This window comes from Gobio gobio, assembly GCF_949357685.1.
Source record: "Gobio gobio genome assembly, chromosome: 8".
Taxonomy (NCBI): domain Eukaryota; kingdom Metazoa; phylum Chordata; class Actinopteri; order Cypriniformes; family Gobionidae; genus Gobio; species Gobio gobio.
The window spans coordinates 46,331,408-46,341,407 of record NC_137114.1 but is presented as its reverse complement, the minus strand read 5'-3'; the positions used below and the strand labels follow the sequence as shown (position 1 = coordinate 46,341,407).

The 10,000-nt window shown below is 38.9% G+C and overlaps 2 protein-coding genes across 3 annotated transcripts in view; one reads left to right on the top strand and one right to left on the bottom strand.

Annotated features, from left to right (window-relative positions):
• Positions 1 to 4,840, top strand: part of nox4 (NADPH oxidase 4) — a 38,476-nt gene extending 33,636 nt beyond the window's left edge. Inside the window, exons 14-18 of the mRNA XM_079822686.1 lie at positions 51 to 170; positions 1,834 to 1,942; positions 2,933 to 3,001; positions 3,173 to 3,273; positions 3,369 to 4,840. Of these exons, the coding sequence (XP_079678812.1) occupies positions 51 to 170; positions 1,834 to 1,942; positions 2,933 to 3,001; positions 3,173 to 3,273; positions 3,369 to 3,489 (520 nt within the window). The 3' untranslated portion in view covers positions 3,490 to 4,840. The remainder of the gene's footprint in view (positions 1 to 50; positions 171 to 1,833; positions 1,943 to 2,932; positions 3,002 to 3,172; positions 3,274 to 3,368) is intronic.
• Positions 4,222 to 10,000, bottom strand: part of tyr (tyrosinase) — a 14,343-nt gene continuing 8,564 nt past the window's right edge. The window contains exons 5-6 of one of the 2 annotated variants that reach the window (XR_013816952.1): positions 4,706 to 6,218; positions 4,222 to 4,636 (exon numbers count right to left, since the gene is read on the bottom strand). Coding sequence is in view for 1 of the 2 variants with exons in the window: in XM_079822687.1 (XP_079678813.1) it covers positions 5,980 to 6,218 (239 nt within the window). In the remaining variant the exon portion in view is untranslated. Of the gene's footprint in view, positions 6,219 to 10,000 lie in introns of both variants that reach the window. The other variant, XM_079822687.1, reaches the window with a different exon arrangement.

The following is a 10,000-nucleotide window of genomic DNA, read 5'->3' as shown; positions in this document are numbered from 1 at the left end:
CACAACATCTCTCATCTCATTGGTGGATCTGCTTTCTTGTCCCGCCCCAGGGTGCACGTGGATGGTCCGTTTGGCAGTCCGTCAGAGGAGGTGTTTAATTACGAGGTCAGCTTGTGTGTGGCGGGAGGGATCGGAGTCACGCCGTTCGCCTGCGTTCTACGAGCTCTCTTGTGAGTGGTCAGACAACCTGTCAGTCACGTTAGACATTAGCTCATTCTTAAACTCTTGGGCTGTGTTCTAAATGGAGCACTAGCTTACTAATTACACACTGCATTCCTGCAGCTCAAATGGCGGTAGCAACGCCACGGTCACGGGTTCAGACCTCAGGGAATGCGTGGACTGATAACATCTACACTTTAAATGCAGTGCATGTCACTTTGAATAAAAGCATCTCACAAATGCATGCATGTTAAATATAAAAAAAGTAACCGTTTCGAAAATAGAATGTGAAAAAGTATGCAATAAACTTTTTAAACCGTAGTATGCTACATTGTTGTCACATGACGTCACCATATCTAAAATTAAGCAAGCGTTATTTATCATCACATAAATATATATTTTAATGCAATTTTAATCCAATATACCTCAAATGTGTCTGTCCGATCTAATAATGCCGAGATGTTTAACAAAAAAAACCATTTATTCATCACAGAAACTCAAGTGGAATGCATTATATTGTGGAATGGATCATCCCCGTATCTATGCATTTACAAAAGACTATGCACTTTATACACCGATCAGGCATAACATTATGACCACCTTCCTACTATTGCGTTGGTCCCCCTTTTGCTGCCAAAACAGCCCTGACCCGTCGAGGCATGGACTCCACTAGACCCCTGAAGGTGTGCTGTGGTATCTGGCACCAAGAGGTTAGCAGCAGATCCTTTAAGTCCTGTAAGTTGCGAGGTGGGGCCTCCATGGATTGGACTTGTTTGTTCTGCTCATCCCACAGATGCTCGATTGGATTGAGATCTGACATTGCTCAAAGCCGCCTTCCCATAGTGCACCTGGTGCCATGTGTTCCCCAGGTAAGTGACGCACACACACCCGGCCATCCACGTGATGTAAAAGAAAACGTGATTCATCAGACCAGGCCTCCTTCTTCCATTGGTCCGTGGTCCAGTTCTGATGCTCTCGTGCCACTGTTGGCTCTTTCGGCGGTGGACAGGGGTCAGCATGGGCACCCTGACTGGACTGCGGCTGTGCCGCCCCATACACAACAAACTGTGATGCTCTGTGTATTCTGACACCTTTCAATCAGAACCAGCATTAACTTCTTGAGCAGTTTGAGCTACAGCAGCTCGTCTGTTTGATTGGTCCACACGGGTCAGCCTTCGCTCCCCTCATGCATCAATGAGCCTCGGCCGTCCATGACCCGGTGGCCGGTTCTCCACTGTTCCTTCCTTGCAGCACTTTTGATAGAGACTGACCACTGCAGACCGGGAACAGCCCACAAGAGCTGCAGTTTTGGAGATGCTCTGACCCAGTCGTCTAGCCGTCACAATTTGGCCCTTGCCAAACTCGCTCAAATCCTTACGCTTGCCCATTTTTCCTGCTTCTAACACATCAACTTTGAGGACCATATGTTCACTTGCTGCCTAATATATCCCACACACTAACAGGAGCCGTGATGAAGAGATAATCAGTTTTATTCTCTTCACCGGTAATAATATTATGCCTGATCGGTGTACCTACTATGTACTACATATTGTTAGTATTTTAGTATGCCATTCCGAATATAGCCTTGTAAATCTCTCCCATGTGTTTCAACTTTTAACACGTGCAAATACAATATAGTGTAAAGTGTGTGAAATGTGTTTGTGTGTGTTGCAGTGATGACTGGCGTCAGTATAAATTGAGGAGGATGTATTTCGTTTGGGTCTGCAGGGACCTTCAGTCCTTCTATTGGTTTGCTGATCTACTGTGTGGCCTTCATGAGAGGGTAAAACACACACACACACACACACACACACACAGTGGCTCTAAAAAGCACATTTGGACACTTAAAAATGTGTGAATGTCACTGAAAGATAATATACAAAATATACATAACGTATGCATGAAAGTTACTGAAGGTTGTACTGCCACCTACTGGCTGATGTTATTCATATGTTAATGTGTATTAATGTGGGCTGATATTCTGTAACTGATATTGAATAATCCTCTTTAACCCTATAAAGCCGACTGTATCATATTTGATACACAAAAGGCCTCTAAATGATCATCATGATCAAAACTTTGCTGTAAAACCGATATCACACAATCTACTACATGCCTTCTGTCGTCTGATTGATAGTTTAGACTTTTTTTAGCAAGTAAAAGGGCTTTTATTGTCACCATTTTTACTGATTATTATAAAGTAAACTTAAGAATAACTTGCTGGACTGAAGCAGCTCAGGTTAACTCGATTATCCAGACATCATTTTTTAGAAAAATATGATCATCAGGCTTTTGAGGAAGGATTATTTGTTCGTCTCTCAATCATCATTGTATTATATGTTTTGATATTATATGTTTTAAAACTACTGATCTTTGATCATAAAACAAAGTATTTAAATATAATCTTTCTAAGACACATTACAGGTAGATATAGAGTGACGAGTGATATTTATATGCATTTTAGTATAAAGATCTCATGGATTTACATTACAAGCATCAGACTTTCATATTTTTTGTCCATATAAGTATCAGTATCTTCACCAAACTGCATGTTTTTGCTCAATTTGTTTTTGAGTTTGAACCCCAAGTTGTAAGTCGCGTTTGGATAAAAGCGTCTGCTGAATGCATAAATGTAAATGTAAATATTCTCACTATATCATATGAGCCATAAAAGCCTGATATATCAAATATATTTCAGAAAACTGACTGTTTTTTCATCGAGGCTTTACAGGGTTAATATCCTTTAATAACACGTATTTCCCTCTGTGTGTAGCTGTGGCGGGACAATCGTCCAGACTATCTGAATGTCCAGCTCTACCTCAGTAACTCTCAGGGATTACAGGTGTGCACTTTAATCTCATATTTTTTTATTAGTTGTTTACTAATATTACCTTAAATTAAGTAGTTTTGTAGACGCAAGCACTGCTCATTTTTTGTCAAATTGCATTTTATATTATGCATATATCAGTTGCATTTATCATCACACTGAAGTTTTTCTCTGTGTGTTTTGAAGAGCATTGGTGAGGAACGTTACCGTTTCTTGAGCTCCAGGCTTCGGATCGGTCGACCAAAGTGGAAGCTCCTTTTCCAGGAAATAGGGAGAGCCAATCAGCTGTGAGTACGGTTAATGCAGCCTTAAATAATGTCTTTATGTGGGCTGCTTTAATGATTGCAATAATGAAAAATGATGATGTGTGTTTGTCCTGCAGTAAAAAAGTGGGGGTTTTCTGCTGTGGACCCAAAGGGATCTCCAAAGCGCTACACACTCTGTGCAATTCAAACCCACACTCAGGAACTGCCTTTGAGTACAACAAAGAGTCCTTCAGCTGAGCGGTCGCAAACTGACCTGCCGATTAATGCCAAAAAACACCACTCTGTCACTGAGGACAAATGTAGATTCCTTGAAGACTGAACGCCGGTAAACAGTGTAACAAGAGGTAAAACCTGCACAGTTGCGCTTTTATTAGGAGAATATTTGTGATTCTGCATGTGGAGCTTGTCTACATTAACCCTTGATAGACCCTTAAAAGCTCTTCTTCCCATATGAAATGGGTTAAAAAGGACTAATACACCCAAAGATGAACTTTCTGACATCCTTTACTCGCCCTCATGGCATTTCACATGTTTCATCGACCATTAAAGGTGCAGTGTGTAATATTTATGAGGATCTATTGACAGAAATGCAATCTAATATACATAACTATGTTTTCAGTGGTGTATAAAGACCTTACATAATGAACCGTTATGTTTTTATTACCTTAGAATGAGCCATTTCTATCTCCATACACAGCGGGTCCCCTTATAGTGAAGCCGCCATTTTGCGCCGCCATGTTTCTACAGTAGCCCTAAATGGATAAACTGCTCAACAGAGCGCTAGCTACTCTCTGCTGTCTCAGACCACATATTAGTCCCGTGTAGGCCACCGTAGCTTCTCTATGGAATTCCTCACCACTAGATGTCGCTGAAATTACACACTTCACCTTTAATAGTATGTTTTGGTGTATTTGATACCTTTACAAACACACTCACATAAGTCACAACGTATACATCCTCGTTCATTTTAAATATTTATTTATTTAGTATTCTGTACAGCACAATAGTTTTTTTGGCATTTGTATTATTGTTCATATTTTATTATTAAGACTTAATTATGGAAGTGTCCCAAATGAACTGCACTGTTATTGTAATACCACTGCCAAAGAATTCATGTAATGGCTGATTTATCTTATAAATCTTTTTTTATATTATTTTGTATGTGTATGAAATATAAAGATACAGTACTAAGTGTCACAGTGACGATACAAGCACCGTAAATATAATCGGGTGACTAGAGATCAGGGACGCGACGGGTCATTGACAAATAAAGCTTCCAAAAAAGTGATGTAATGCATATTTTTGAGTCATGAACCATGTGTTAGGTTGTTAAATAACATTTCACAGTGTTTTTTTTTTACTGTTTTTATGTCAGGCGGTACAACTGAATAGTTGTATGTATATACTGTAGTTGTACCACCTGACATGGAAAGTGTACCAACTTGAAATCAGCCGTTTTTAGCAGTGTTAGAGAGATCTACAAACCTGTTCACGCTCTTCTAGATGATGCATTATCATGTTTACTGTTATTACCTGGTCAATTCATAAATAATAAAAGAGCCATGTTGGCAGACATTTGAGAATATACAAATTGCTGGACAAAAGTTTTTCCGTCATCTCAACAGCTTTAAAAGTACCGATATTTATCAAACCTAAAATGATGCCATAGTATTTAGTTTATTATTATTTTATAATATTAAGACACATTTTAAATAGTTTTCTTAGTCTGCTTATTTGTTCGGACAGTTGCACCACCTGACATTTTGTGGGTTTAAGATAACAAAACATAAAATATGTATTATTTAAACATACTAAAAATGAATTAAAACTAAATAGGTTTTATAGAATAAAGTGATGTATGTCATAAATGTATCAAATTATTTTCAAAGGAAATAATGCACTTGGACACAAAAATATGCCATTGACCCAATCGTCTCGGAAATGAAAATTATCTTGCTTTTAAAATAAAACCTAAGGAGGAAAGGAGGTGTTAAAATTTGTGAGAGGAATTGCACTGGAAATGAAAAGTCAAGTGAAGCGCATTGCATTATGGGATGCACTATTTCAATCTGGTTTTATACTGCACTTTGACTAATGGAGTGTGTACTCTACAATTGAAAAGTTTAAGATTTCTTCACCAAGGCTGCATTTATTTGGTCAGAAATACAATAAAAATAGTAATATCAGGAGATTATTACAATTTAAAATAACTATGTTAAAACATAATTTATTCCTGTGATCAAAGCCGTATTTTCATCATCATTACTCCAGTCTTCAGTGTCACATGATCCTTCAGAAATCAGTATAATATGATGATTTGATGCTCAAGAAACATTTATGATTCTTATCAATGTTGAAAACAGTTGTGCTGCCTCATATTTATGTGGAAACTGTGATGCATTTTATCTTTCAGGATTCTTTGCCGAATAGAAAGTTAAAAAGAACAGCATTTATTTGACTTTTTGCAACATTATAAATGTCTTTTCTGTCACTTTTGATCAATTTAATGCAGTCTTGCTAAATAAAAGCATTATTTATTTTTCTTTTAAATCCTTTTGAACAGTACTGCACATTTTAGCAGCCGTGTGTGATTCTAAACGTAGCCCTTGTTGCTCGAGTCAACTGGAGGCTTAGAGGTGAGATCTTGTCTCATGTGTCACATGACCTGGTTAACTGGCAGTTGTGTCTATTTCCCGTCGGTACTAGTCCTCGCGGACACACTTTGGTTCACAGTGTGGTCTGGTATGAAGTTGAACCCTCCTCTTCGCTGCTGTTCAGGAGCGGCTGTCTCTCCCCGTATGCCGACGCCTTTCGCCTCTTCGTCCTTCTGCGAAACGCCACGGCGATGATTGCAGCAATAATTCCCGCCACGGCCGCGCCCAGGATCCCCGCCGCCAGCAGCCAGCGCCAGATCTCCTGGGCTTGCTGAAGATAAGGCGTCAGAAACTCCTGCACAAACCGCTGACCTGCGAGAGATGGAAACGAATGAGAACAGAATACATGAATTTATGCTAATTAGAGCTAGGATAAAATATGGTTGGTTTCTCGATCAACCGATATCGATTGTTAGGGTATGTTTATGTAACGGAGGCCAGCTAGTAGTCGCTGTGCGAGTAAACCTCACTCCTCTCGAGACGCTCTAGTGACTGACGCTAGAGGTTGTAGCCTTTAGCCTCCTTGTTAGAGCGTCCAACTCTTATGCCGGCGGACCCGGGTTTGAGTCCCGCTTAGAGCAGGCGTTTCGAACAGGAGGGGTTACATTGGTGCCGTGACCCGGATGGGAGTGAGGTTTAGGGGGTGAGTGTAGGGCTGTGCAATTAATCGAATTTCGATTTCGATTTTGCCTCCCAACGATCACCAAAATAGTACAATCGAGAAAAAACGATTATTTTGCCATGTTCAGTTTTGCTAGAACACTCTTATTTTGTCTTGCGTTCTGAATGAAACGCGCACGCGCTCATCCGCCCCTCCCGAAGCCACAAATCTCTCTCAGGTCGTGAGTCTCGTGTGCATATCATCCGCTGGAATTTAAAAACTGGGCGCGAGTAAAGATGGCAGAAGGAGGGCAGTTACAGCAGCGTTTGGTGAGCAAAAAAAGGCAAAACCAACTCCATTGTCTGGGAACAGTTTGGCTTAGAGGAATCAGACGACGAGCAGAAACATGCTACGTGCAAGATTTGCTACATGGTAGTGGCTGCAACGCAAAGGAACACCACGAATTTGTTTAACCACTTGAAAATTAAACAGAGTGACCTATGACAATCTAATAAAGAAACAAAAACTGACGAGAGCAGGGGTGCCGTGTAAACGTCCTTTTTTCCCCTAATATTTTTCAAATAATTCTCACTTTGTAAACTTTGTTCAATGCATGCGAGTGCTGCCATATTTTCGAATATGACCAGTCGTTTTCGCCGTCATCACCCGGGTTTAGTGCCAGAAGACGCGAATGAGAAGCCGCGCGCGCTGTCAGAAAATGTATCTCTGTGCGCTCATCCGAGAGTGCGCACACGTCTCTCAGCGCGCAAATATTGAGTTCTCTTCTTGAGAAGTCTTGCTCTTGAACGGACAAACTCACACAAAACGTATGTCAACATGTCCAACTTGATGAGTATCCTAGCAGACATAGTCTGTATATGCCTTAAGTGAACTTTATACAGTCGATAAAGACGACCCATATCCGATCATTAGGTCTTAAAGAGGCAGTAGCCTTTACTGCTGTCTGTTTAATGTCAAACAACAAAAGACAAGGACATCATTCACTGCACTTGATTGAATAGCTTTTGTTAGTTTAATAGGATTAATCTTTCATTTATGCACTCAAATATGCAATGTTATTTTACATTTGATACATTTCTGTACCTAAAAACTAATGTTAGACGTACCTGAAAAGCATATCTAGCCGAACCAAATTGTTTATCTTATTTATTTGTGGTTATCATTTTTACGTGAATACTTTTATACTTTGATTTGAATATATGTTATATTATTTATTTTAATAGTTCAAAAAGTACAACAAATGTTACAATTTCAATTGAATTTTTGAAAGGTGTATTTTTAATAAATACAACACATTCCCAAAGTCATGTGAAATAATCGTGTTACATAATCGTGATTTCAATATTGACCAAAATAATCGTGATTATGATTTTTTCCATAATCGAGCAGCCCTAGGTGAGTGTAACGGAGGCGGCCAGCTAGTAGTCGCTGTGTGAGTAAATCTCACTCCTCTGATCTCAAGAGACGCTCTAGCGACTGACACTAGAGGTTGCAGCCTTTAGCCTCCTTGTTAGAGCGTCCAACTCTCATGCTGGCGGACCCGGGTTCGAGTCCCGCTTGGAGAGGGCGGTTCACACAAGGGTTGTTAAATGTACACGACAACGATGTACTAAAAACAGATGACAACGTTGTCAAAAAGATACCTGAAATTACTAAAAAGTCTGTATTATGAATGCCAGGCCAGTAGTTGGAGAAGTCGCTTTATCAAGAAACACCCCGTGAACGTGTCATACGCATGACGTCACCGTTTTCACGAATTTGCGTTTTTGTTGTTTACATGGAGACGGTAAATGTATCGGCCAATACGCATAAAAAGTTTTTGGTTTTCAGTTAAAAAAGGTGTTGTGTAAACAGGTACCTGAATGTATGCTTATTAGAGCTGGGATAAAATACCTATTTCTCGATCAACCAGTATCGATTCTTAAAGGGTTTGTTCACCCAATGGCTTGTTAGTTCAAGTCATCTTAGGTGTATGTGACATTCTTCCTTCATGCGAATACAACCGGAGTTATATTAAAAATGTCCTGGGACTCCTGGCTCTTACAAGCTTTAGAATGGCAGTGACTGGGACGTTTTTGAAGTCCGTAAAAGTGCATCTATCATATAACTGCTCCACACGGCTCCGGAGGGAATAAAGGCCTTCTGAAGTGAAGTGGCGTGTTTGTGTAAGACAAATATCCATATTTAAAACATTACAGTTTTTGAGTTTTGGCTTAAAAGTTTAAAATGGTCCATTCTGTTACCAAAGTAGAGTAACAGAGTTGACAGTAACAGAACAGAGTTGACGGACACACAGTACTGTAAAGTAATGTTTTTTCATTAAAAGTAAATAAAAAGAAAGTGGCCAGAACTGAATTATCAAAGATGAATGTTTTCAATAAGAATTAATTTGTTAGTGAAAAGGTTTTTTTTCTTTAACTTTTTGAAATGCTAAACGTATTTCCAATTTTAGAATCACTCAAATGCGCTATATATTACATATTCATTATGTTTTTTCTCTTACCCTGTTCTTCAATATAATAAATCTGCCATGATAAAGTCTGAATTGGAGTAGACATAATTATGTCATTCAAAAGTTATTATAACTATAATTATAAAAAACTTTCTTGTGTGAAATTTAAATGTTTGTATATGAATCAGTTGCGTAAACATAGCTGAGTTAGTATAAACTTGTCTGACCAACTAGCAATTCGTTTTTGGTTTCAAATTAGACCAGTCTACCTTTGTATTTAACTGACTTGAAGTTATGACCATTCCTTGTATATATAATATAAGTTATGACCATGTGTATATACAGTATAATATGACTAACTTGTAAGACTAGTCTAAGCAGTTTATGCAGCTGGCACAGTTGTACCTAAAATATATCCAAATGAATCGATATCAAATCGAAATCGAATTGAATCGGAATTGAATCAATTTGCAAACTTGTGAATCGGAATCGAATCAATTTGCCAACGTGTGAATCGGAATCGAATCAATTTGCCAACGTGTGAATCGGAATCGAATCAATTTGCAAACTTGTGAATCGGAATCGAATCAATTTGCCAACGTGTGAATCGGAATCGAATCAATCTGCAAACTTGTGAATCGGAATCAAATTCATTTGCAAACTTGTGAATCGGAATCTAATCAATTTGCAAACTTGTGAATCGGAATCGAATCAATTTGCCAACGTGTGAATCGGAATCGAATCAATTTGCCAACGTGTGAATCGGAATCGAATCAATCTGCAAACTTGTGAATCGGAATCAAATTAATTTGCAAACTTGTGAATCGGAATCGAATCAATTTGCAAACTTGTGAATCGGAATCGAATCAATTTGCAAACTTGTGAATCGGAATCGAATCAATTTGCCAACGTGTGAATCGCAAACGAATCAATTTGCAAACTTGTGAATCGGAATCGAATCAATTTGCAAACTTGTGAATCGGAATCGAATCAATTTGCAAACCTTTGAATCGGAATCGA